This window comes from Leptonychotes weddellii, chromosome 6 (assembly GCF_054177405.1).
Source record: "Leptonychotes weddellii isolate Sample4059 chromosome 6, ASM5417740v2, whole genome shotgun sequence".
Taxonomy (NCBI): Eukaryota; Metazoa; Chordata; class Mammalia; order Carnivora; family Phocidae; genus Leptonychotes; species Leptonychotes weddellii.
This window is the reverse complement of record NC_138374.1, coordinates 49,022,568-49,050,343: the sequence shown is the minus strand read 5'-3', so window position 1 is coordinate 49,050,343 and position 27,776 is coordinate 49,022,568. Positions and strand designations below refer to the sequence as shown.

The following is a 27,776-nucleotide window of genomic DNA, read 5'->3' as shown; positions in this document are numbered from 1 at the left end:
AAGTTGCTCTTGGTTCTCCCCTCAGATCAGGCCCCCGCTCCCAGCCCCACCCTCTCTGGGGTCTCACATAGGAAGGTGCATAGGGGGAGAATGCCGACCATGTGTCTGTAGCTGGGAGCGCATCTGAGAATGTCATTTTTGTAAAAGATGACACCGAGGGAAAGAGTAATCAGAACATTGCCAGGGGGTGGTGTTTATAAAGTTTTTATTTTCTGTTTTCTTAAAAATAACATTTGATTTCCTTTATGCATGTGTGGAGTGTACTTGTTTCCTTAGGCTGAGTAATAGGCAGATAAAGACAACACGAGGCAGGGTCCCCAAGTGGAGGGGGGGCTAGGGGTGAGGGACTGAGGGCACAAGGGAAAGGGAGAGGGTGGGGTGACTCACAGGACGCTTGAGTGCCCATCAGTGCACACACACGGTCTAACACTTTGTTTTTCGATTTTTTTTAAGACATCTAAAATTACTGAAAGATACGATTTCAGCACTGAAATATACAGACGGAAATCCAAGCACTTGAACACAATTCTTAACTCTAAGCTCAGTTATTGCACATCACACAATTTAAGTAGGCTTCAGGCTATAAAGCAGTTTGCTCTGCTTGGGACTTCCTCGGGATGTCTCGAGTCTCCTTTTGTACCCCCGGTGTCTCTTCCCTTTGACCCCCGCCAGCCCACAGCCTCACAACGATGGCGCCGGGTGTCAGCAGATTAGCCATTTGTCCTCCCCAAGGGCTGCGGTGAGGCTTTGGTGAAATGGAGGGTTCCCATGTGGGTCCCACCCACTCAGAGGTGAAGTTGGAAGCAGACAGAGCTCATGAAAGACGCATGGGTGGCCACTAACACCAGGTGGGCTGGTGTGGGGAACGAAGTGTGACCACTGACCACCTGCAGTCACAGCACCAGTTGGACAAGAGGGGGCCGTCATGATGCCCCATGGTGCCCTCATCACTTCGCCTTCCTCTTCCTCCTTCCTGAGCTCGAGTGCCATGCCTCCTTCCCCATCACCCTGAACCCTCTGAGTGGTCTCTCAAGGCACATTTGTTCTCTCCAACTCCAACTCCGCCATCTTAGACATACCCATCTCTCCCAGCACCTGTGGGTGAGGAGGCCTGGGGCGGCCATGGGCAGCTCCGGGGCCAGGCAAGAAACTGCTCTTCAAATTTGGTTGAGCTCTTTTCAACAGAGCCCTAATTCCACTGCCTGCCTAAACCAGGAGAGAGAGGATATCCATGTAGAGGGACATGGCAGGAGCTGGGTGGCAGGCAGCTTGGTCAAGGGCATGAATCCGAGGAGCCAAGGAAGGCCCATCCTGCAACCCTGCTCATGAGAAAGCCTGCAGCTTGTCTGACAAGAAGTCCCTTGGAGGCTGTCAGCCCCCTGGGAACAAGATGCTTTGTCCTAGCTCTGGGGTGGGGGGCTCAGTCTCAGAGAGTGGGGTGAAAAGCAGGGTGGGGGCTTCAGAGACAGGGCAAGGCTGGACCCCTGAGTCCCACCAGGGTCTAATTCAACGCCTTTTGCTTTCTTTCTACAACATATTTACAAGGTCATAAGAAACGTGCACAACCAGAAGACCCAGAGACACAGAGAGAGCTTGTGCCCCCAGGAGGGGAGGGCAACAGTGAGAGAGGGGTGCCCCTTCCTCTCTGCCCCCTCCCCACCCCGGAATGCCCCAGCCTCCTCAATAGCCGCTCCCAGTGACAGTTCCAGAAGCCTCAGCTGGGGCAGAGGGAAGAGACAGACAGACTCCAATCCTAGCGAGAGCGGGAAGCTTCAAGTAGCTCGGAGGGGCGGCTGCTCAGGGAGCAGAGGGCAGTTCCCCGAACTGAGCCGGGGCCAGAAGGAGGAGGTGGGAGGGCAGGGGGAGCCGTGGGGGGTGGGGCGGGGAGACGGGACGTGGGGGGTCTGGGACAGCGCGACACCCTACCCTGTGCTGCGGGATGAGAAGCGGCTCATGGGGCTAGCTGTGGTTTCGCTGTTTTCCCCAGGACAGGACTGGGAAGATGCTGACTCCGGGGTGTGGTCAAAGGGGCAGACAGGGTGAGGTTCTTCCATAAGGTCCAACAGACTTAGCGGATGCTGCAGAAGCCGGGGAGGGACTGGCTGGAGCCCTGTCCAGGGAGCCTCGCCCCGGGGCCCCCACACAGCCACCCCTCCTCACACCCCAGGCCCCCGGGGGATGGCCCCCAGGCTCTCACACACATTCACACACATACAGCCGCTCACACACACACACACACACACACTGCACTCACCACACACAGAAGGGCAGCAGAGGCCCAGGTCCAGGTTAGAAATTCTTCACCCAAAGTGTTAAGGAATTTGCTTCAACGGGGAGAATGGGACAGATTAGGAAAGAAAACAAAAAGAAACCCAAAACATGGGGCCCGGTCTCATCCATCCTGGCTCCCAGCTGGTAAGGAGATTTGGGGGAACAGGGAGGTGTGGCCCCAGTCCTGTCCCCTCTGACTTCACAACTCCTGAACACTTCAGAGCCTGGAGAAGCGCTTCCACTAGAGCAGCCTCAGGGGACCCTCCGAGGGGTCAGAGGGAAGGTCCTGGCGCTGGCAGGGGAGGGTGATGGAAATGGGCCTGGTGCAGCCCTCTGGAGGAGAGATGGAGAAAGGCCACGGGAGGTGGAGCTTTTCACTGCTTCTCCCTCCCCATGTCTCAGGGACAAGCTTCCAATTGGTCTGGATGGGAGAGGAGGTGGATGCACGCGCACATACACAGACACAGACACACACACACACACACACACACACACACCCCTGGCTGAGACCCAGCGTCTTCACCTGCTGCCTCATCCTCAGGCTCCCAGGGGGGCCAGGGGAACAAGCGCAGTGCAGGAGCCCCACAAGGCCAGGCAGAACCCACCTGCATAACCACCGCCCACTGCCTCCAAGGGAACAGCCCAGACCAGGCCCCCACCTGAGGCCCAGAGGAAGGGGCCGGGCTGTTCAAGGGTCTGGCACTCAAGGGCTACCCAGCCTCCGCTCCTAAGAGCTACCGCCAGATCTGCACTCTTCTTCCTCCTCCCTCTGCTCCACCTCAGCAGCTTGGCGGCCAGGCCTTGCCCTCCCCCAGCCTCTCAGCTTCCGCCACCCTGGCTCCCACGGGCTTGGGTTAGGAGAGCAGAGTTTCTCTGGTGCTGGGGAGTCCAGCACAGGGAAAGGGCTCACTGTAGTCGGTGTCCCAGCCATGTCATCAGAGGCTGGTGGGGGTGTCCCAGCCACACTGGCCCAGCTCCAGGAGGACCCCAGCCAGCAGGCAGCTCCCTGCCTTCCCTCCTCTCTGCAATGGGGACACCTAAAAAGGGGGGTGGGAGAGGGCAGGGAAGGGCAGTAGGAAGCAGGGCTGGAAGCAAGGAGAGCAATCAAGACAAGAAACCCCAGTCAGGGCAACCCAAGGGTGTCGGGACAGGCTTGGAGGGGGCTTGGGGACATGGCAGGGGGCATCTCATTTCGTCAGTTTTGACCTTGTGGTGGGTGTATGTGTGTGGGTGTGTGCACTTTAAAACCAACAATAAATGGAAAGCAAACAACAAGGAGGTCTTTGGAGCAGTGTGGACCAAGGACACATTTGTCAGCGCATGCCACACTCACACACATTCACACGTCCTGGCCACAGAGGCCACACGCGTGCCATGCACACTCACACATCCAGTCCTCCCCGCTGGAGCCAGGGTCCTTCCAACTGTATTTTCCGGATCCATGCGTAAGCTGCCTGCTTCTGTCCAGGTCTCTGCTGGCCCGTCTCCCCCGGCCATCGGCACCCTGGCCTGCCACAGCTCCCCGAGGGCCATCTACCAGATGTAGCCTCCGTCGTCCGCCTCGCCCGCCTCGCCCTCCTCCTCCTCAGCCTCCTCGCCTGCTTCCTCTGTCTCCTTCTCCTCCTCATCCTCCCAGCCGACACCACTCCCAAAGTCCCCTGAGAAGCCCACAAGGTCGTCTGTGAGGGGAACAAGCCGAGGGGCAGGTTAGGACCCCGCTGGCAGCCTCTCCGCCCTGCCAGCAGGGAGCACCCAGCCAGGCCCCCCACGAGCCCTCCCAGAACGGGTCACGGGGCTGGGGGCGCCCACGCTGCCGCCGGGCCCTTACCGCAGTCGGGGCTGCCGTGTGTGCGGGTGCCCGTCAGCTCCAGGCCCAGCTGGTCCACGCACCAGCAGTCACCCCTGCTCTGGTCACACTGCATCTTCCGGTAGTAGCCGTCCTCATCACAGCTCGGGATGAAGCTTCCTGAATGTGACAGGAACCAGCAGGGTCAAAGCAGGCGCCTTGGGGCGTGAGCTCTTCGGAGAGGTGGCCCTGGAGCCTGGGGCACGAGCAAGGGTCCAGACCCCACCAGAGCGCAACCAGCCCCGGTACCAGCCGCCCGACAAGCCCAGATGTCCAGGGCTGGACGCGAGCATCTCTTCTGGCTCAACCGACTGGAGCCGGGAAAAGCTGCCCCCCTGAGGTCACAGTGCTCAACGCCCTCGCTCCTGCAGCTGATCCTGTGGCCAGGCTGTCGGCTGTCAGCAACGCCCAGGCTTCTCCTCTCAGCCTCAGGGCCCACCCGCTCTCCCTCAGGCCCTGGAACTGCGACCCCTCTGCCCACCCGACAGACTTCTGAGAGCAGACAGAGACTCTGCCCCTGCGGGGAGGCGGGTGAGACACACATCGAAATGACAGTTCCAGGCACTACAGGACGGGCACCCTGAGGCCCAGTGAGCACGCTCAGGGAACACAGACCCAAGAGGACTGCTTCCAGGAGGGAAGACCGTGGCTTCCGGGCGGAAGGAGCACTAACACCCATCCCCGAAGGCCACCGGGCTCTCGGTCCACAAGGCTCTGTGGGGTGGTTCCAGCATTGGGTCCCATGTGCGCTGGTCGTGTGGGCCCAGTTAGATACCAAGCTGCTCTCAAGTCGCCACAAGGTCCCATGGGATCTGCCTCGTGGCCCTCTGTCCCCTCAGCCACCATGATCCAGCCATGTGGGCCCTTCCTTTCTGTTTCCCAAGAACCTCGAGCTTTCTCCTGCCCGTGGCGGTCTCCTTCTCATCTCTCAGGTCTTCCTTTGAACACCAGGTCCCCCAGAGGCCGTCGCACACACGCAGGCTAACTTCTACCCACGGTGTTCTCCCTCGGCACGACACGTACACGAGCGACCGTGGGTGGTTCTGTCTTTTTGGTGTGTCAACCTCTGTGTTGTGTTTTCCCAAGTAGCCTGTGTGCTTTCTGAGACCAGGGACCAAGTCTGTCTCGCCCATCAGTTCCGACCTGGGCCGGGTCTACGGTTCCCTCTGGGGCTGACGTTCGAGTATTTGCTGCAGACATGAACATCTGCTACAGAGGGGACTCACCTGAGTTATGCACATACATCCCTACTGAAGTGAATTGAATGGAGGGTTCTAGGAACCTTCTGTTATCCCATCCTCCAGACCCAGAATGGATGGACACAAAATGAGTGCTTAAAATGCACTCATTGAGGGGCTGCTTGGGAGATCCTGTCCCACCATGAGGGTAAGAATGGGAGGGGAGTTCCCTTTCCTGTCTTCCTAGGCCACAGCCTCCTCTGGGTTCAGCGTCTTCCATAATGCCCAGGGGCTGGAGTCTCCAGGCCTCAGGGGGACCCTGGGGCACCCCTCCCCTGCCTCCTCCAAGCCCAGCCCAGTCAGCCCCCTCACCTGGCTTCTTCTTGGAAGCCTCCTGGATCTGGATGCGCTCCAGCTCCACCAGGCAGGGAGGCTCTGTGGGGAGAGAAGCAGTCTCTGATGGGGGCCATCCCATAGTGCTGGTCAGACTCACAGAGCGGCCCCCAAGGCTTGGAAGCCCAGGCAGGAGGCTCTGCAAGATGAAAATACCCGGGCTTTGATTTGGGAAAGCCCCACAGTGGTAATGGGATGCACGGATCCCTCCAAGTTCCCAAAAATTGACATAGGGGCTCTGCAAGATTAAAAAAAAAGAAAAAAGCTCCAACTGAGGGAGGCCTTTCCATGGCTGTGGCATGGGCTGAGGTGCCCCGAGAAGCCCAAGGCTCCCTGAGATGTTGGGAATTCATGGGATGAAGACACAGGATCCAGAAGAGGAGGTGGAGTGCACAGATTCCCCAGGGGAGAGACCCAAGGGGAAACATAAGACCAGAGGGAAGGATAGACAGAAGCTCAAAAAGAGGGGCTCCTGGGTGGATCAGTCAGTTAAACATCCAAATCTTGGTCTCAGCTCAGGTCTTGACCTCAGGGTCATGAGTTCAAGCCCCGTGCTGGGCTCCACGCTGGGCATGGAGCCTACTTAAAAAAAAGAAAAAAAAAGAAGCAGCCGCCCAGATGTAATTGCAGCCAAATCTAACTAACCTGTCACCGTGAGAAGTCCCTAGCCCTTCCCAGCGAGAGGCCGGAATGATGGTAAAATGAGATCAGTCCCCAGCTCCTGCCCAAGTTGGCTGCTGTACAGAATGGACAGAATGAGCTCCAAAGACCTGGAAGGTGAAAGTGCCAGAAGGCGGGGCAGGCAGGGTCCCTAAAAGTGACCGAGATACCACACACCGGCAGATGGATTTGTGGTTGACACGGTGCTCTGTACCCAGATTTTCTCCGTTCACCCTCACAACAGTCTCCCACACAGGTGGTATCTCCCAAATGGGATGAAGAAACCGAACTTGGAAAGATTCAGTGCCTTGCCCCACGTCCCAAACCAGCCTCTGGTGGAGCCCTTGAGGAAGGCCGGGCCTCAGGCCACGGAGGCTGTACTGCCTCCAGCCCACGACCGCGGCGGGAACCAGGCAGGACACCCGAGGCGGAGCACCAGGGCCTCCCCTACCTCCAGGCCGGCCGGCCGGCCCGCCGACCCCCAGGAACCTCGGTTTTCCCACTGACGACGGTTGCCGCCTGGCCTGGATGGTCTCCAAGCACATGCCCAGCTCTGGTTCAGGATATAGAAAGCTAGCAAATGATGTCCTATCTCTACAGCTGATGATCACAGATTTGGGGTAAATAATGTGAGATGTGCCCAGAAGTGGAATCATTGAGAAGCCAATAGGCTTCAGCTGTAGGACCCAGCAGCCCTCTCCAAGGCTCCAAAGGGCCCTAGAAATTTCACATTTATAGTTTTAACTTTCCCAACGTGCATATGCTTCAGGACCCACAAAATCTGGATCACCAAGGAGATTGCCAAGGAATGGAGTTAAAGTGCTGGTTTTCCTAGGCTCCAACAGATGAGGCACTGGAGAGGGCAGGAAGCAGGTGAGCTGGGGCGGGGGGAGGCAACGAGGGGGCGGGGCCAGCGAGGGGCAGGTGGTCTGTGGTGAGGGGCAGGGGGGCCAGCCAGGGGCCACACTCACTCTCCCTCCAGAAGCAGAAGCACCACTCAGCAGTGGAGACACGGCCGTCCTTGTAGGTGTCACAGGAATTGAAGAAGGGGCGGATGCAGACCTCATACTTGTCCAGGTTGATGGCGGCCAGCTCGGTCTGGTCCAGGAAGAGGTCAGCACTGGTGTCCAGCTTGGAGAACATCCAGCCAATGGAGTCCTTGCAGCTGGCTCCCAGGCTCTTGTCCAGCCCTGGGGAGAAGGCCAGGTTCAGGCACACTCAAGGTAAACCACTCCATCCATCTGTCCACCCATCCCTCCACCTCTCCATCTGTTCAGGGTCAGGGTCAGGGCAGCTCAGAATGTAACTCAAGAATAGCCGAAGGTCGGACCCTCTGCCTCTACACAGGACTGCACCTAAGCCATTCAAAACCCTGTTTGGAAAGCCCTTCAGGGAAGATAATTTCTTGCCTTCTCTTGGCTACCCATTTTAGGGTTTAAGCTCCTTCCACCCACTTGTAGAAGTTCTTCCAATAGCTAACCCAAACCCCTCCTGTCTAGTTGAAGTCTCCTTCTCCTTGTTCCAAGGTTTAGGCCCTTTTCGAGGCTCAGGGTCTGGCAGGAGGGAACACAAGGCAGGCTGGCTCAGGGTACACCTGTCGCCCCATTGCCCTCCCTCCACCCAGGCAGAGCAAGCAGCTTCTGTACCACTGGCCAGGTTGGCCCCACTGCCGGCCGAGCCATTTTGCTTGGCGTTCTCATGAAGGAGCTGGAACCAGTCCCGCAGCCGGTCCCCCAGGTCAGCCAGGTCTTGACCTGTGCAGGTCTCTACAGTCGGCAGAATGGGGAGAAAGGGGCGTGGGTGAAGGTGGGGTGAAGCACAGCATGGTCTCAGCTTGGGATGCTGCCCTACAGGCTAGACCCTGGGCAGTGGTCAGGAGGGAAGGGGAGTGAGAAATCAAAGGCCCCCTCGCCCCCTCCCATCCTCTCCCATCTTCCTCCCCCCGTAGTCCCTAGCACTAAACCACACAGCGCATGCTCCCTATACCTGAGACCTAAGCCCTCCAGCCCCACGGGTCCTCAGGCCTGTCCTTGGTTTCGCCACTTCTCCCTTCCTGCTCTGTGAACCTCTCTTAGCATCCCAGAGCCCTGAAGGAGGCACCCCAGGAGATGTTGGCAGGGAGGGCTCCCCCAGCCTGGCTGGGGCCCAGCACCAGCATTACCTGGCTTGCTGTCGGTGGCGGAGGGGGAGGCCTGCTCTGTGGGGCAGGGGCAGGGGCCCTCACATCTCACGGTCAGCTGCTTGCTGCTCAGGCAGGCCTGCTGCTCCAGCTTGCACTGCATGAGAAGAAAGGTCGGGTTGTGTGACTGGGGGGGGCTCACCCATGGCTACTTGTAGGGGGGTACTTCGAGCCTACCAGGCAGCCACATCTGACAGGAGGGACAGCAGGTTCCTCTGGGGGGCCAAAGGTACATAGTGTTGGGGGGACAGCAGGCCTGGAAAGGGGTTCCCAGGGATTCAGGGGCTCCCATGAACCCTGGTCTGCACCAGCTTAACGTCTCTGCACATTTATCTTTCCCAGGACACCAGTCTCCCCCACGTCCTTACCCCCACCCACCCACCTCCCCTATTTAGCTGCCTCCTGGCCCTCTGGCCTATCTTCCTTCTTACCACAGTTCCCTGGTCCCCGGGGAACTGGCTGCTGGCCCCTCCCTCAGTGGTCTTTCCACGGTTACCTCCAATGGGCTTCGCCCAGCTCTCTGGACAACAGCCACCTGCTCTCTGCTCACAGCTGCTAACTCCCTGCCTTTACTAAAAACCCTCTGCCACAGCTGTTTGCAGAAGCCGGCCTCGGAGAGGGTCTCATCCACTCCTTGCCCTTAAAGTGTTTTCCCTGGTCCTGTCTGGTTCATCCCCGTGGGATGACAGCTAATGAGAAGGGGTCGTAGTGTTTAATAGCATCTCCCTTGGTCCCTGGCTGCTCAGCAGAGAACACGGAGGCTCAGAGAGGCCCAGTGACTTGCCCAAGGCCAAGGGGCGGGGATGGAAGCCAGACCTCCTGATGACCTATACCTCCCAGGAGGACAGCTCTGTGACCCTCAGAACACAGCTTCCTACCCAAATCTCGCTCTGCCCTGGGACTGTGTGACAGCACTCTTCTCCTCCTCCCTCTCCCTCCCGCCTCCCCAGTGCAACTTCTTTTTTTTTTTTTTTTAAAGATTTTATTCATTTATTTGACATAGAGAGACACAGCAAGAGAGGGAACACAAGCAGGGGGAGTGGGAGAGGGAGAAGCAGGCTTCCCGCCGAGCAGGGAGCCCCATGCGGGGCTCGATCCCAGGACCCTGGGATCATGACCTGAGCCCAAGGCAGACGCCTAAGGACTGAGCCACCCAGGCGCCCCTCCCAGTGCACCTTCTGCCCTCAGCCTCTGGCGCAGTCTCTCTCCCCTCCCGGTGAACTTCCCCCTTTCCCACAGCCTGTGACACTGTGACTCATAAATCTGCATGTCACCCCGAAAGGGTTCCTAAGCCCTAGAACCCAACCCTAGCTGACAGTGCCCTCCAAAAACCAAGCAACTCTCAACCCCTGGTGGCTAGCAGCAGCATTCACAATTAGCACCTGCATTTCTACGGTCCTTTAGAATTTATAAAATGCTTTCACGAATGTCTCACTTAACCTTCATAACACTCCTATAAGGTAGGGATTCACTCCCCCCCAACCACCATTCCCTCCCACATGGTTGTCTTATGGAGAATTATTTTCTCCTGCCCCAGAATGCCTGGTGCTTGCTGCTGAACACCATCCCCTCTGGGTGGAAATCTGCCTGCGGAAAGCTCCATCCGTCAACCCCCAACCCCGACAACTGGATGACATGGCTCTTTCCTTCCAGAGCCCTGGGTACTTTCTTGACTTACCTCACTTGCTCTGACTCGCAGTTACCTGCCCACCTGCATCTTTCAAGCCCCACTGCCCACCTGCACCTGCGTCAGGCCGGGGGTGGGGTCTGGCTCCGACTCTTAGCCCCAGCCCAGGGCTCAGGTGTCCCTTCTATGGTCAGCCACACTGCATACACTGACCGAGGACACCCGGCCTGTGTCAGCCCTGGGAGCCCCGCCGGAGGCCCTGGTTCGTTGTCCTCTCTGCTCCCCATGGCTTCGGGTGTCAACCCAGCTCCCCATCCCGCCCCCCACCTGGGGCCAGAGCTCCTCACCACCGAGCTGTAAGTGTGGCCATCCGAGCCACAGACTGAGGCGAGCGGGGCCACGTGACAGGGCTTGCAGATAGTCTCTTTGTTTCCAGGGAGCTTCGGGGCAGGCTGCTTGATCCTACAGGAGGACAGGGATGGGGAGGGCACGGGGGGGGGGTGGAGGCAAAAATGAGAGAGGGAAACACAAAGGGAAGGTTCAAGAGACTGGCTCCAACAGGAAGCTGGCCCTGGTGATCTATAGCACCTGCAGCCTCCTCCCTGCCCCTGCCCACCCTCCCCATCAGCCCCAGCCAGACCCTCCTCCGGCTCCTAAGGGCGGATGGAGCCGACTGGGCAGGGTGCAGACCCCCAGCTACCCCTCTCCTGTGGTTACCGAGTCCAGCAGGGCCTTCAGGCAGCAACTCCGGGTCTGACTGCAATACTTAAAAAGGAGTCGCACCTTGCATAAGGGGTCACACCAAATCAGAGGTTGCAAACTGATGGCCCGTGGGCCGTATCTGGCCCAGAGACTCATTCTGTTTGGCGCCCAAAGGTGCTTGGCTTTGAGTTTTTCACCAACATTTACAAAATGGAAGAGTTCACATAGAAACCTGGATTCCTGGAGAGAGGGGAGGGAAATGAGACCTTTTCCAGGGGTCTTGGATCCTGGCAGGTCTTGTCCTTGGGCTGGAGCTAACACCTTTCCCTCCTCTGCAAGCCTCAGGAGCTACAACCTAAATATTTCATTAAGTCGTTGCATGTCAGAGCTGGAAAGAATCTCAAACTATCTGGGCCAACCTATTTGTCTTACAGATATGGACACCGAGTCCCAGAGAGGGGAGATGCCTTTCCCTGAGTCCCACACTGCTTGGTGATGGATCTCACATAGCATGGTGGTCTTAGAATATGTCTACAGATTCTTTGACACTCCTCCCTTCAAAAGATGGAGTGTAATTCCCTTCCCCTGGAGACTCGCTCCTATCAAAGAGAAGTGGCAGAAGTAAGAACGTATGTTTTCCGAGACTAGATCATAAGTGACATTGTGGCTTCCTCCTTGTTCTCTCTCTCCTTTGGATGCCTCGCTGAGGGGAGGCCAGCTACCATGTTGTGAGGACACTCAAGCATCCCTATGGAGAGAAGTCTATGACTAGAGCCAACAGCAATCCAGTCTTCAAATGATGCAGCCCCGGCCAGCACCTTGACTGTAACCTCATGGCAGACCCTGAGCCAGAACCATCCAAGAGAACCACTTCTAGATTCCTGACCCTCAGAAACTGAGTGAGATAATACATTTGTTGCCTGAAGCACAAAGTTTCGGGGTAGGTCATTTTGCAGCAACAGGTAACTGCCACATAGGAGATGATCAGGCAAGCCCTTGCTATTTAAGCAACGCCCCCAGAACCCCCACTCCCCAAGCCCCTCACCTGTGCTCCAGCTTCTTGCGGCTGATGCACATGGCCCGCTGGTAGCCCTGGGCGATGCACACCTTGTGACGGCTGCACTTCACCTTCTGGCAGGGGTCCTTGGTGGTGTCCAGGGCTGCCGGGACACAGGGCCAGGACACAGGTCACCCGGAAATCAGTGCCAGAGAGCCCAGGAAGCCCCCAGCCCCACTTCTGAGCCGAGAAGCTCCTCTCTGCAGTAGCCCTGAGAACCAAAGCTCCTCGGCTCCAGAAGCCCCACTCCCATCAGGGCCCGGCTCCCACAGAGCCCGCAAGGCCATGGTTGGCACGTGCCCTTGGCGGGTCTCAAGTGTTCACGGGTGTCAGTCATAGTCCCTCACCTAGGAGGGGCACGTTACCTTCATCTCCTTGCTGATTGTCCTCCCAGCTCTTGATGTAGTCATCCTAAGGAAGGACAGGGCGGCGAGGAAGAAGGGAAGGGCTGAGAGTTAGATCCTGGAGCCAAGGCTCAACTCCAGGGCCAGGAGGGAGGAGGGCTGGACCTGCTCCCACATGCTAACTGCCATCACCCCAGTGGCTACCCAGATGACCCCTGGCCCCCCAAGCTCTGCCAGCAGCTCCCCCAGAACTCTATCCCCCTAAATCCTTATTCCAGCCTCGCCCATATGTTCCTTACCCCTCCATCCCATACTGGGTGCTGCAGGGAAGGAGAAGTCAGGGAGAGGGAAAAGAGAGGAGGGTGGGGTGTGGGGCCCCCTGGCAGTACTCACCTCCACCTCCTGGGGATCAGGAAGCAGCAGCAGGCCCCGGGAAATGGAGCAGGAGGAGAGAAGGAGATGGGGATTTTAGTGTGATGCCCACCCTCAGCCCGTGTGGTCCCAGAGCTCTGCGGGCCTCATCATGTGACCACAGGCACTGGGCAATGCTCTCGGATTGCGACGGTCCTCTAAGCTCTATGGCCTCCCACTGGACGACAGTATTCCTGTGTCTTCACTACAGGGAGCTTAAGGCCTGGCCCCACTCAGGGCTGGTTCTAGGAGCACTGGAGGTGAGGCGCATGACTTTGAGAGGGCGAGGTCCCATCTCTCCATTGCCCTGGCCCGACCATTAGGACAGATGTCTAAGGGACCCATACTGCCCGGGAACAGTGGTTCTCACGCCCAGAAATGCCCCTCTCTCCCTCTGCCAGGGTCCCTCCCTTGGCAGTCCCCTCCCCCACCACCGGCCACCCTGTGAGTGTGGCGAGGGCGGGGGGCTCTCTTCCACTGCACGGGGACTGTTGTTCACTCCAGGTCTGACTTTGCTGTAGGGGCCAGACGGTGCACTGAGAGAAAGGGGGGCCGCGGTTCCTCCCAATGTCACTGGTTTCCCCGGTTCCCATGGCCCAGCTGCAAATCCTCAGATTCAGAAGATCCTGAGAAAGCCCTCGGAGATCATCTGGCCCAGCCCTCTGTATGTGCGGGAGAGGCCAAACAACCCAGAGACCGGAGGTGACCCACCCCAGATCCCAGTGTCTCAGAACCCCGGTCTCCCGACGCCCAGCACAGACCTCCCTTTTGGCCACAACACACAGTCTCCGAGACCTAAGGCACCCGGAGACAGCTGCTCGCCCTGCTCCAGCCACAGGGGCCTCCCCGGGGCCCACGACCCCGCTGTGGCCAGAGGCAGAGCAGCTCACACCCAGCCTAGCTCCCTGGCACCAAATCCCCAGCCCCCTCTGGTTTCCCCACTAGCCCTCATGGGGCAGAGGCGGCTGCTGACAACCAGCATACAGCTCCCAGGGCGCTCCGGGTGGAAGCTCCACCAGGCAGGCTGGGAGACGGCCTCTCGGGACTGCAATCTGGCTGTGCCAAGGAGCCAGCTGCCGGCCTCCTCTGCATGGGGCTCCGGGAGCCGGGGGGTCAAGGGCCATGAGGAGCCACGTGCAGCTGCGCCCTTCATCCTGAGTCCCAGCCACCCAAGGATCAGAGCTGTGCAGCGATGGGAGGCAGAGGCCACACTGTGGGGTGGGGGTGGGAGGGGGCCAGACACCTGTCCGGCCCAGAGAAGAGGACCTGGGGCTGCTGCACCAGAGGGCTCCCGCATGGGGGCAGCAACAAGCACAAAGGAGGGCATCCACAAGTGCTTTGAAAGCCTAAGGGCTCCGGGGCCACTGACATCTCCCCTGGAAGTTGACAAGCATCAGAGGAACAGGCAGGGACAAGGGCCTTTATCAACACGGCCTCCTGGGCAAAGGCCAGGAAGGGGCCAGGAACAAGCAGGCAGTGGGCATCACACCCAGGTAGAGCACGCCGTGGCCACGTGTGTACCCTTGCATGTGCATTCGTGAGGGCCCCAGGTGCACACATGCACACCCGTGAGCACATGTCCTAGAGCACGTAGATGTGCAGGTGTGCAAGTCCCATCTGTGAGCACGTGTCCATATGCACGCACGTGTGAGGAACAGTGCACACTGGGTGTGCGTAGGAAACAAGGACACTTCGAGGCAGCTCACCCAATGCCAGATGGTTTTTATCCAGAAATGAGGTTAACAAAGCCCACTTCTGTGAGCAGCCCCCAGTTTTCACACTGGGGGCCAAGGCCCTCCCTCAGGCTTGGCCTTCTTGTCTCTTCCACAGAGAGAGACAGGGCGAGGCAGGGCTGGGGAGGAAGAGGAGGGCAGACAGAGCAGCAGACCTCTCCCCACAAGGGGCTCGCTGCACCAGTTCTGCCCTCCCTGTCTTGCTTTCGTGTGTGTTTCTGTGCATCTCTTCGTCCATCTCCTCTTTCTCTCTCTCCTAACCTTTCACTCTGCCCAGGCCTTCCGCCCCCCCACCCCGACCCCTGACATGTCCGAGAAGCCCTCGCTTCCAGGAGAGTGGGAACAGCCAGCCAGAGAGGGGGATGAGGAAAAGAGAGGGCCCGGGGTCACACAGTGCCCACACTCCCCTTCCCAGCACACCTTGACCTTTAGGAACTCAGCACCCATCTCCTGAAACTCCTCAGAGATTAAAGGTGGCGTCTCAGGGGTACCTGGTGTCCAGAAAGCCCTCACCTAATAAAAGCTGTTATAGCAGAAGAGACCAAGGACTCTTGGTGGAGGAGCAGGAAATGGGCAGGGAGAGGCCCCATGCAAAGCTCCTGCATGTGGAAAAGGCAGAGCTCCCCGCTCCCCGCCCCAGGGACAGCGGAGACCAGTGCGGTGTGAGGAGAACCGCCCTTGAGGCATCCCTCGGAGAAGGGTGACGAGGTCCTGTGGGCAGCATGGGGGCAGAGCCCAGGGACACATTTAGGGGCCCCTGAGGTCGGGTGTGGGCAGGCACCATCTATAAGCTGAAAAGGAGGTGTTAGTTGGCAAGTGTGAATAATGCCTTTCAATGCAATGGTGTCTATTTATGGCACCCGAGTGGGCTTATTAGCAGTTGTGACAAATGGTCCCATAAAGGCACTAGGGTCTTCTCAGGAAATAGGGGGCCTGGTTCTGTCCGTGCTCTGCTGCCCATCGATCATGTCCTCCCCTGAGAAACAAGGATTCGGAAGAGCCCATTCCAGTGCTCTGGAGCAAGGGCCAGGCCAGAGGGAAGGTGGGTCCTGGGCCGAGATCTGCATTTCTGGGCAAAGAAAGAGCACATCTATTTTACCTGGTTGGTTTCAGCCGCCGTGACCACCCCCTGTGCCCAGCGGTGCTCCGCACAGTGGTCCTGCGGTGAAGCAGGCAGGACCAGTAGGATCAACCCCATAGGAAAGGAGGAAACTGAGGCCCAGAGAGGCAGAGCACCTGGCCAAGGGTCAGAAGACAGAAGAAGAGCCAAACCAGGATTCCTTGGCTGACCTGGCCTGCATAGCGGAGGCCTCTCTCACTCAGAGAGGAACAGTCTTGCACTGAGAAGGGGGTGCAGAAGGGGTGGGGAGCAATCTGCACGCAGAGACCGCTCTCAGCCTGGCTCACTCTGCAGCCTTGGGCTGGAGAGCCCTCCTCTGTGCCATGTGGATCTCAGCAATGGCTGCACAGTAGAATCACCTGCGGAGCGTTTCAACTGCCTGTTGCCCAGAGCCACCTGAGTCCAGTGGCACCTTCCAGGCGATAGAGCTGCCAGAGCTCCCACGGGTCCCGGGCTGCTCTCAGGGGTGGGGTCCTGCCGGCTCTGCATCTTAGGTCTCAAATGCTCTCTTCGGGCGCCTGGGTGGCTCAGTTGGTTAAGCGACTGCCTTCGGCTCAGGTCGTGATCCTGGAGTCCCTGGATCGAGTCCCGCATGGGGCTCCCTGCTCGGCAGGGAGTCTGCTTCGCCCTCTGACCCTCCCCCGTCTCATGTGCTCTCATTCTCTCTCTCTCAAATAAATAAATAAAATCTTTAAAAAAAAAAATGCTCTCTTCATCTCCTCTGGCATCGTCACCTCCACCATGGGGCCTCGGGGAGGAAAAAGAGCAGCTACTCCCTCCCTCTCACACAAAGCAGATGCTCAGTGCGCGAGGCACAGGCTGACTCACTGGAACCCGGGCTCCCAGCCTTCTCCCCTGGAGTGCTCATCACAGCACCCTCTCCAAGCTGACAAGAGTGAGGCCAAGGCCGCCCTTATCATCCCCACATCCTGTCCACCCCACCCAGCTCTCCCCAACCGGCCCTCCCCCCATTGGGTCCCCTCCCCGTCCCGCCTTGCCAGTGAGGGCCTCAAGTCTGTGGTGTCCCCGGGGGTCTCCCTGTCTTTTGTCCTCCACATCGCTGCAGCTGCAGGGATCCTTCCAGACACAATCCCGACCTTAAAACCCTTCACTGAATATACTTCACTCTCATTTTTGAAAAAAATCTTAAAGGTTAGTAGGTACAAAGGATTCATACCAAAAAAATTAATGGTGATTTCCTCCGGGGGACAGAAATAGAGAATTTTGACATCTTTCTGCCTTTTCCCAATTCTCCAAATTTTCTAAAATGTGAACATGTTTTACTTTCTATTTTTTTTAATTTTTATATATTTTTTAAAAATTTTAAGTTAGCTCTAGGCCCAACGCGGGGCTTGAACTCACAACTCCAAGATCAAGAGTAACATGCTCTACCGACCAAGCCAGCCAGGTGCCCCAGTGAATATGTTTTACTTTCTAATGAAGGGGAAAAACTACAATAAATATTATATTTAAAAACCCTCACTGGGGCGCCTGGGTGGCTCAATCGGTTAAGCGTCTGCCTTCAGCTCAGGTCATGATCCCAGCATCCTGGGATGGAGTCCTGCATCTGGCTCCCTGCTCAGCGGGGAGCCTGCTTCTTCCTCTGTCTGCTGCTCCCCCTGCTTGTGCTCTCTCTCTCTCTGTCAAATAAATAAAATCTTTTAAAAAAACAAAAAAACAAAACCCTCACTGGTTCCCTGTCACCTACAGAAGAAAGTCCATCTTCTCCCGATCTGTTCCTGGCTATGCCAGCCCCATGTCCTTCCAGCAGAGGCTTCAGCATGGCCAGACCTCGGCACAGCCTTCTTCCTCATGCGGGATGTGTATCTGCATCCAGCTCCAGGACTTCTATTCATCTTTCAAAACCCAGCTCGGGCATCATCTTCCCTAACGCAGCCCCAAGCCCAGCTTTCCTTCAGGCCGATTGTCCCACTTACATCACGCAATGCTGTTGCTTCGCCCGATTGAGATGGCCAGTTCCTGGAGGGCAGACACCCTATAAAATTCATTCGTCTATGCCCAGCACCTAGCCCATAGTAAAAATACTGCTGATAACAGCTAACATCTTTTCAGCAATTACCACGTGGCAGGCATTGTGCTGAGCACTTTATTTTTTTTTAAAAAGATTTTACTTATTTATTTGAGAGAGAGAACGAGATAGAGAGAGAGAGCATGAGAGGGGGGAGGATCAGAGGGAGAAGCAGACTCACTGCTGAGCAGGGAGCCTGACGCGGGACTCGATCCTGGAACTGCAGGATCATGACCTGAGCCGAAGGCAGTCGCTTAACCAACTGAACCACCCAGGCGCCCATGCTGAGCACTTTATATTCATTGGCTCTGGTACTCTTTACAACAACCCCAAGAGAAAAATTACTATTGTTATCCCCACTTCTCAGATGATAACACCGAGGCTTGGAGACGTGAAGTGACTTATGCAGGATCACATGTCAATTGCACAGCAGAAGAGTACTAGCACCCCCAGCACTGTGATTCCAGAATCTGTGTCCCTAACCAGGGCTCCGGGCTGCTCCATAAACCCATAAACTTTAGCGGATGAGGAAAGTCCCAGGCCAGGGGCTGGACCCAGAGGTCCGATCCCAGCTTGGGGGTGGTTCCACCCACCGCACCAGCTCTGCTCCAAGCCCTCAGCAGGGTGTCCTGGAGCCAGAGGAGGGGCTGGCTATGGCGGGGAAAGACACCTGGACACCGCCTTCCCCAGGCGCTTCCCAGAAACCCCTTCCTAAGCCCCTGGTTTGGTTGGTTTGGAGCTCACCCATCTCCTGCTTTGATCTCTGCGGCTCAGCGCGGTTGCCATGGAGACGGGGCCCACTGTGCCAAGCTGGGGGAGAGATGGTGGCAAGTGCGCAGGCCTAGCCGGGCTTAGGGGGCACATGCTGGGTGTTTCCAAGCGCTGTTTACTTCCTGTCATTTTAATTAGCACCCAAATCACCCGCTCACTTCACAGCTTGAATTAACCCAATCTCTCCCAGCCTCTCCATCTGCTGAGGAGGACGGGACCCTGCAGTGATTGTAGCCAAAGAAGAGCAGCCCCTCAAGGCCCTGATTGATTGGACTAAGAGCACCTGGGCAAACCTCCGCTGCCTCTTTGCATCACAGTGTGATGGGGAGACTGTCCGGAATCAGGGCATGGGGTCCCCGTTTGGCCTTGCCTCTGCCAGCAAGTCTGCAGGCTCCAGTACTGCCCTGACCGGGCCCCCGGGCCCCACTTCCTCATCTATGAAACGGGCTGACTCCCTTGCCTTCCTCCCTGAGCTGTGGAGGGACCCAGGGCAATGTCTCAGAGGACTGGATGAACTATGAAGCTCTAGACTTCAAAAGCCACAAAACCGGACCACCAAAGCCTGGGTTCTTCGGCACACACGGTGGGAGCCTCAGGGAGGGATGGGCCAGAGGCACTTTGGGATCTCACGGTCATCAGGGCCCTCCAGTATAGACTTCTGACATTGTCACCAAATGAGACAGAGGCACACCAACAGGATGAGATGTTCATCATGAGACTTTCAATAAAGCACAACTTTTGCAATCTTGCTATCGCATTTCTTCATTTTTTACTAGATCAAGAACCTCTAACAATGGAAGTGGGCCAGGCCTCTCTCAACCTCTGAAAGGCCCTGTGCCCGGCATTATTTTTGCCTCATTCCTCAGGTGAGGGAGCCTCCGATGGAGCCCAGGCCCCTGGAGAAGGCCCAGGAGTGGGGGCACTTGTGGCTGGGCCTCTCTCGTCCCTCCCTGCAAACAGCCAGAGGAGCACAGAGTGAGGAGCCCAGAAAGGAATGGGGAGGGGCCAAAGGGGGGCTATCTAGGCTCCTTCTCAGCTGAGGACAGACACCTCCGTCACATGCCCAGGCAGAAGGCACCTTGAGGAGGCTGCGGCCGCCGTGTGGAGGACGTGAAAACAGGGGCAGTTGTTAAATATTTGTCCCCCTCTGGGAGGGGGTGGCAGACGCTCTGGGTTAGGCCTGCACAAACAGAAGGAGACAGGCATCTGGGAGACTCTCGGTCTCCCCCCGCCACCCCACCCCTTGGAGGAATTTCCTTGGAGGGCAAAAATGTGCTTATCACTCCCAGCATGCCAGGGGCTCCCCCTGGCCTCAGGTATGCAAGCAGCAATGCCCCCACTCCATGGGCTTGACCTCTCCCCTACTCGGGGCATCTCAGCCATCCTCCTCCCCACCCTCCTTGGGTTTCTGGTTCTAAGCAGCAGCCTCAGGGGGCCATAAAGGGCAGAGAACAGGGAGATGGGCCCTGAAATTCTATTCTGAGTTGCCTTGAGACCTTGTTTTCCCTTCTGGAACATGAGTGGGGAGGCAGGATTTAAAGCCCAGATTAAGGATTTAAACCTCTGCGGAAACACAGGCATGGTGCGGGGAAAGAATCCTGGGCTGAGAAGGGAGAAGGGTTCTCGGGTGCCTGCACTTCTCTGGGTCTGCGTCTCCATCTGGAAAAGGTAGGGGCTTAGTGCCGCTGAGGCTGCACAGTTCTACTCTCCCAGCTCTTGCAAACCGAGAACTCTGAGGATAGCGGGGAAAGAACCTGAGTAAGTTCAGACTCTTCTATGTGCTCCAGCCTGTGCAAGGGAACACGAGCCAGAGGGTTGCATTCAGGCAGGGGTAAGGCACTGGCCAGGCCTGGCTCGTCCTTCCAGCTGAGTGAAGCCTTGACCTCTTTTCTGATGAAGGGAGCTGGAGGGGCAGGATGCCCTGCCTTGGGGAATCCGTTCTCCACCTGTGGGAGTCCTGTGCTTACCTATTCCCAGGCCTGAGAGGTGGATGGATTGCTCCGTAGGCATATTGAGGATGAGTGGGAGGCAGAAAGGGGGAAGCTGGCTGCAGCCAGGCCCAGGCCCACAGACACAGGGGCGGAAGAACAGCAAGGGGACAACCTTCCTTCAAGATGTCATTCACTCCCTTATCCTACAAATGAATCACTGGAGAGTCAGGGTGCCAGGGTTCTAGTTTGACTGTCTCCACATTTCAGGGTCCAGAAAGAGCAAAGAGATCTCCCCAGATCACAGGACGAGTTAGTTGAGATCCTTTCTGGCACATTCCATAATGCATGCATTTATCTTGAGCACCTACAGTGTGCACAACACAGCCTGTGCAATGCTCCAAGGACAGGGAGGTAAGGTACACAAGTAGTCTAACCCCAGGTCCTGCCCTCAGGGGCTTGGTAACTATGGGAGGAACGTGCTAAGCACACATTAAAATACCAGTCGGAGCACTCTCCAGATACAAGTGCAAGTGTAAGCGAGGCCACGAGGCAGCACTAAGGTGTGCCAAATGACTTTCTGACCAATAAATACCGCAGGAACCCGGGGGAGGGGCTTATACCTGCAAATGAACGCTGGTTGAGCTCTTAGGAGCTAAGAGGCTGTCCCATTTCCAGAACCACATCGCCCTACCTCCCGCAGCTGGGCCTAGTGAGCTACAGTGGTGCATCCACGCCCAAAGACCATGTTACACCTGCAGGGAAGCCTATGCAGGGTAGGATGACGATCTCCTGGTGCTCGCCCCAAGATGCCATTAGGCCCCATTCCTCAGCATTCCCTGTCTCTGGCTAATATACACCCTATCCTGATTTGGTGCTGCCCACTGCCCAGCTTGTGGAAGGGGTGGGGGGGGTATGTCTGCAGGTGAAGAGGCTGTGGACTGGCTCTAGTACCATCTTCCTGCAGTCATAGAACGCTAAGGGCTCTGTAGAGGCTTCTGTTCAGCCAGCCGATTAAGCCCCTGGGAAAATCAAGGGCCAGAAACGTGAAGTGGCTCTCACAAGGTCACACAGCTAGTTCTGTCCTCTCATGAGGAAGACAAGCTGAGTGTTCTCCCAGGGCCCTTGGGGCATGGGGTAGGAGAGAGCTCTTCCAGTCTTCCAGACAGCCTCTGACCTTCTGGAGAATGGGAGGGGGTGGTGTTGATCTTCCACCCTCTTCAGCCTGCCTGGAAGGTGAGAGGACCACACAACAGCCTCTCCAGGTAAAGAGTGCTCTTCCCTCCCTCTCTCCCCAAGGCTGGAGCCCTGCTGGGTGTTCAAGAGTCCCTCACCATGCTGACACGGCTCTGGGAGATGCCAGACCTTCCCGCTGGGAGAGGATTCAAAATCAGAATGGAGGAGGATGCCAGGGAAGGACTCACCTTCCCATCCCCAAGCCCCAGTTATGGAATCCATTCTGACCCAGTTTGGGGTTCTTCTCACGCACCCACACTTACAAACATCTGTGCTGCTCATTCCCACACTTGCATTGGTTTGGGTGTGTGGTATGGGGACAGGGGAGGGGCGGGGAGAAGGGAGCCCCTTTGTGGCTAAACCTTGTTACTGGCTTACTTGGTGATCATAAAAATCTGAGAGTCATGAGTAGCCAGCAAGCACTACTCTCCCGGGCCAGGCCCCAGGATCAAGGTGAAGCCCCTCGTGCAGGGGAGATGCTCAGATCTGCAGGGAATGAGGGAACACACATCAGTGTCTTTCTCACGGAGACTGAGGCGCGTTGGGGCCAGCCCCAGAGATGATGGTCCATCGGGTACCTTTCTGTGGGGGCTTGGGGCTGGGGAGTCCTGCCTGAAATGGATGCCCTCCAGCCCTGTGACGAAAGGCCTCCATGCTGATGCATCGGTTTTGGTCTCCTTGCCCGCCGGAGAGGGAAGGCAACGTCCCTGGCATCATGTGGCCAGCCAGTGGCAGAGCCTGAACCCACACCCAGGCCTTCCAGCTCCCAGGCCAGGGCTCTCCCAGCACACCGTACTCCTGCCTCTCCTGGGTAGAGAGCTGCCTTTGGGGTGTCGCTAGGGTAAGGGGTGGGGAGCAGGCTGGTGGCGGGCTGCTGAAGACACTGAGGGCTTTGGCCCACCTTCCTAAGAGGTGCTGCTCCAGCCCAGGGCAACCTTGAGGCTCCAAGGGCACAAGCTGGGGTAGACTTTGTTCTTCAGGGTAGACTCTTCCTTCCCATTTGTCCCTAAGGGTTAGGCCTCGAGTGCCCTGAAAAGCAGAGTTGAACCAGATGACCTGGATTCAAATCCCAGTTCGGCCACTTTCTAGCTATTCGGCCCTGCGGTATGTTACTTAACTTCTTTGCGCCTTCGTTTCTTCAACCGCGGAATGCATGGATCATGACGAATGATAAATAGGGTGGTTGAGGGGCACGAGAGACGATGCAGGGACGTGTTTACTGCAGGGACCCCAGCTGTAAGCCAGCGCTCACTGCAATCAGTGATTCAACGTACGTTAACTGCGTGCCTCCTGGGGGCCAGGCACCGTGCGAGACGCCCGTCAATCTCATGAAATTTTAATGGAAGTGGAGTACAAAGTAGGGAAGAAGAGCCAAGAAGAAAAAGAACATTCAGTGCTGCCTCGCCCGGCTCTTGGAGCCTGCCCGGAAGAATGCTGTGTAATGGGCCTGGCTCCTCTCACGTGTCCGTCTCTATCTACGAGGCCCTGGATGCTCTGTTCCGAAGACCAGCAGTCAAGTCCCACCCGGTTCTGCAGGGAGTGAAGCCGGAGATAATAGCCCCAGGGAGCAGGCCTCTGAAAGGCCCAGGCCTGCCCAGGGGAGGGCACAGCTAGATCACAACCTCCCCCTCTCCTCTGGCATGAAATTCTCTCCTCCTTGGCACGAGGCACTGGGCATTAGAGGAAATCTACCCCAGCACAGGATGCGCAACCCTGCACCCACTGGAGGGGAGGATTACTCTGCTGGTAAATCCTGCCTCCCTATAATCCTAGCGCTCAGAGAAAGAATGCTAAACTCAACTCCCCCCCTAACCAGCTCAGACCAATTCCAGGTTGGAGCACCTGCCTACGCTTTCTTCTTCTTTGTCCTCCTGACCTCTTCCACATGATGCCCTCCATCTTCCCCCCTCAATTCAGTCGGCACCATTTAATGAGACATGCCCCTAATCTACAGTACTGACTCCTCCATCCTATGCCCAAGAACATTCCACTCCTCTTGCCTCCCTTCTACTCAGGCAAACTGGGGGCCTGCGCCATTTTGTGCTTATGAACAAGGTTCTGGTACAACCTGGCAACACCTTAGAGGTTCAAAAAGACGTCCGTCTCCCCTTTGAGGATCCAAGGAACACATTTTCAAGAAAGCTAGCCTGATGAAATGTATATAAAGCCCTATGCTTGCTTCTGTGCCCAACGAGAGGGCCTTCGGGCTTTAGAGTAGAAAGTGGGGCGTCTACTAACAGAGGAGGGATGAGAAGTGTCTGTAGTATTGGCAGAGTCCCTGTAGACAGTGTGAGCACTGCACAACTCCAGGGGGCACCATCACACTGTGGCACCTCTAGAGTTGTGCAATGCAGTGGCTCTGAGCTAGCAGCCTCCTGCCCTTCTGCAGAAGCTGCCAATGGATCCCCAGAGCCAGACCCTCCTGCCCAGCCTTCCCTGGCCTCCTCTCTCCCTGATCCTGTCTTCCCGCAGCCAAGGCTACCTTAAATGGGGTTTTAGAGGACATCTGCCCTATAAAAGCCTGAGGCCACCCAAATTAATACATACCCTAAAGCTTTCCATGAATCCTATGGGGTGAATCCTATCCTTTCTTCTGATGAGCATGGGAGGAAGGAGGAAATGGCTGGCACCAATACAGGAAGACAGGTGGGCAGCCTTGTGCCAGGGGGTCAAGCAGTCAGTTATTTATCCTCACCTACAGAGTTGGCTATTGGAAGCAGGTGGAGAAAGGGAGATGGGGAGGCATCTTTATTTTTAAACCTTTACTGTTCTGATAAGCATTTCTTTTCCCTCTGACCTTCACCAGTCCCACTTTGGAAGATCAAACAGCCGGCTAGTCAGAGGGAGGCCTGGACCGGTGACACATGGATTTGGGATGGACCAGCCTGCTGCCGCCCCCTCGCTGCTGTGGTGGGGCTGCTTCCCAGGCAGGGGCAGGAGACTGCAGCTAATCTGTGCTGGGCCTGCTGGGGCCTCAGAAAAGGCCTTGCAGGGACTCCTGCCTCCCTTGCAGGGACCAGCCGTGGGTGGGGCAAACTGCCTACACTGGGGCCCAGGCCCCTCTGCCCCAGATGACCTGGCTGCATGCGATCCTTTCTGATGAATTACAACCTACCGGTTAGACTTTGAAGAGAAACTGTCACTTGTCTCACGATAACAAAAAGATCCATATCTCTGCCTTTTCCCATCATTTTGCTGGTGAGCATATGAAGTATGTGCGTTTTAAACACATTTCTTTCTTTTTTTTTTAAAAGATTTTATTTATTTATTTGACGGAGACAGCGACACAGCGACAGCAGGAACACAAGCAGGGAGAGTGGGAGAGGGAGAAGCAGGCTCCCCGCTGAGCAGGGAGCCGGATGCGGGGCTCGATCCCAGGACCCTGGGATCATGACCTGAGCCGAAGGCAGACGCTTAACGACTGAGCCACCCAGGCGCCCCTAAACACATTTCTAAGGAACTTCTGCATGCACACAATTTAAGAGAAGATGAGAAAGGTCACGGTGTGGCCAGTGTTGTACCAGGTGGGCCTGATGAGGGAACTTGGCAAATGAAAAACGAGAATTGGGGTCGTATTAGAGGCTTTCTGGGAACTGGCAGGCATCTGAGAGCACTAGGTGGCCAGGACCAGCCTTCTTCTCCTCCGGTGCATCCACATCCGGGCCCATCCTCCACCTCACACCCGGCCCCCTTCTCTGGGTTCCAGCCACGCCCTCTGCTACCCGCCCCCCCCCCCCCCCCACGCCAGCTCCTACTTCCCCCTTCTGGGAACGCAGCCTCCGGTTTCCCCTCTGATCTACAGGTGCTCGTAAACAAAGTGCTGCAGCAAGCCCGGCTAGTCCGCAGCCGCCTCCCCAACCCCCACCAGGCTAGGTTCGGCCCAAGGTTAAGCCAGGGTTCGGGCAGGCGTCCCCGTCCCCAAAGGGACCCCAGACCCAGCTCCTGGGCTTTCCCCTCTGCTTTTCAAGCCCACGGGGCTGCGGAGTCTTTCCTCCGGATCGGAGCTTCTGCCTTCTCTAGGCCCGGCTCCCCACTAAAGGTTGCTCCTGGAAAACCAACCTCCATGATCTCGCGCCACTCTGCACGGGGACCCCAGACCTGGCTCTAGTGGCCACCCGGAGGTGGCCTCAGCTATTTTCACTGCCGTCGCCTGCCCCCAATCATGGACACGCCTTTCACCATGTCGCCTAATGAGGACTGCTAGGACACCTCCCCCCATCCCCAACTCAAAGCCCCAGCCAAGGGCTCTGTCCCCTTCTGTCCTCCCTCCCCCAAAGCCCAAGGTGGGAATAGAGGGCACTCGCGCAAGACGATGCTACCTACCGGCCGGCCGCACCCAGACCTGCCCCTTCTGCAGTGCCCCGTATGTGGAGCCTGCAGCATCCACCCGGCTGGGGGCAGGCCTGGGGGGCCTCTTTTTTTTCCACCAAAAAAGGAGGGGAGCCGGTCGGGGGTTCAGCCGCAGCCAGGGTCCCCACCCCTCCCGCCCTGCACCCCGACTTGCATCCCGCGCCCCTCTCGGCGCCCGACCTGCAGTGGAGACCGCGTCTGGAGCGCGCGCCCCCGGAGCAACTCCTTGCCCGGGACTCGCCCGGGGCGGCTCTAGGGCTTGGGGTCCCGGGCCTGGGGGGGGCGGTTTCGAGGAGGGGGCGCCGAGCTGGGCCGGCGACGGCTGGCGGGAGCGGGTGGGTGCGCGTTGTTTACTCTCGGTGCGGTCAGCCGGCTGGGCTGCGGGGCGGCTGGCTGCGACGTGCCGCCACCGCTCCCTGCGCCCGGGGCTCCGCTCCGAGCCTTCCTCCCCAAACCCGCGCCCCTGGCCCTCGCGGCCCTGCAGACTCACGTCTCGAAAGCGGTTCCAGTGCTTGATCTTGCCGCTGTACTGCGAGATGGACGACAGCCATTGCTCGTCCTCCATGAAATTGCCGGGGGTCTCGCCCTCCTTGACCCCTTTGGCGTCGCCTTCGGCCAGGGCGGCCGCGGCGAGGAGCAGCAGGGGCAGCACCAGCCGCCCGCAGCCCGGGGCGCGCATCGTGGTCAGGGTCCGACCGGGAGCTGGGTGGGGGGTGGTCTTGACTTCTGCAGGATTTTAATGTCCTTCTTCCCACCCCGCGGTTGGCGAAGCAAACGCCGTCGTCTTCCTCCGCCCTCCTCCTGCGGTCTGACTCCGGTGACAGACGGATAGTGGGTCGCGGCTGAAATGTGACCTGGTTAGGAGATGCACTTGTCTGAAAAAGCCCAGCGCTGGACGCGGAGAGGGAGAGAGAATCAGAGAGGCTGCGCCAGCAGGGGCTGTGTCTGTAACTGTAGCATCAGCATCACGTTTGACATCATCATACCTGGTTTAAAAAAAAAGAAGGAAAAAAAGAAAACGGAAAAGAAAAAAAAAAAAAAAGGAGGGGGTAGATTTCAAAGGGAAGCGCTAGATGAGAGCGCCAAACGCCAGCCAACCGCAGCAGAACCCAGCCCAGCCTCACACTTAGGGAGTTGCAAACCAAGGAATCCAAATCCTGAGATGTCCCTGCTGTCTCTGCAAGGGTGGAGGGCCAGAGAAAGGGCCGGCGGTGTCTCCCCAGGGAAGATGGGAGTGGGGAGGACACAAATCTCTCCAGTTACAAAGCCAGTAGGCTCAGGTGTCTAAAAGGGAATTTGGCCACAGACACTCTTTCTGTCTCCCCTTGCTGGCCACCCAGAGGGGCCTGCGCCACAGCCCTGACAGCTGGCTTGCTGCGGGTTATGGCTCTGACAGTCACGGGCAGCTTCGTTAAGACAAAAGCCATAGAACAACTGGCTGCCTCTGAGAACTATTGCTTCCCGGCCCCACATGCTTTTTTCCAGGCAAGGCCGCAGCACTGAATGGTGGGTAAGAGAGGCAGATGTCCTCCTCCCCAAGCAGCTGTTTCAGGGCTTCACCCCTTTTGTTAGCCCTTTCTAGGGCAACCCTAAAAGGTAAACGTCTGACCATTTCATCTGCCTTGAGGCTGCACATTTGAAAAAGGCACGTTTGTTTGTGCTTTTGACTTCAACTTGTTTCTAATAAGCCACTGGGGAAGGGGGTTGGAGGGGAGGCTGGTTTTGTCTGAGGTGTTTAGGTTTTTGTTAAAACTGTGACCCTCATCGTTGCCTGTAAAAATGTGTTGCCATCCCAGCTGGGAAGGCTGGAGGCTGGGCAGTCCCAGGATCAGAGCAGAAATGGGGTGAGGTTTACATTACTAATAAATGGAAGAGGAAACATGGAGAGAATCTGACAGGACAAACATAATGAACTTTTGGGACCCAAGCCTTAGATTGTGT

At 57.3% G+C, this 27,776-nt stretch overlaps 1 protein-coding gene across 1 annotated transcript; it reads right to left on the bottom strand.

Annotated features, from left to right (window-relative positions):
• Positions 1-188: 188 nt before the first annotated feature.
• On the bottom strand, positions 189-26,774 carry SPOCK2 (SPARC (osteonectin), cwcv and kazal like domains proteoglycan 2). Its single transcript, XM_006731154.3, has 11 exons — positions 26,326-26,774; positions 12,651-12,659; positions 12,279-12,324; positions 11,902-12,016; positions 10,502-10,616; positions 8,510-8,624; positions 7,995-8,114; positions 7,320-7,538; positions 5,668-5,730; positions 4,100-4,237; positions 189-3,950 (listed from the first exon to the last, which is right to left on the bottom strand). The coding sequence occupies exons 1-11, from the start codon at positions 26,512-26,514 to the stop codon at positions 3,805-3,807; spliced, it is 1,275 nt and encodes a 424-aa protein (XP_006731217.1). The 5' UTR covers positions 26,515-26,774; the 3' UTR covers positions 189-3,804.
• Between the last annotated feature and the right edge of the window lie 1,002 nt (positions 26,775-27,776).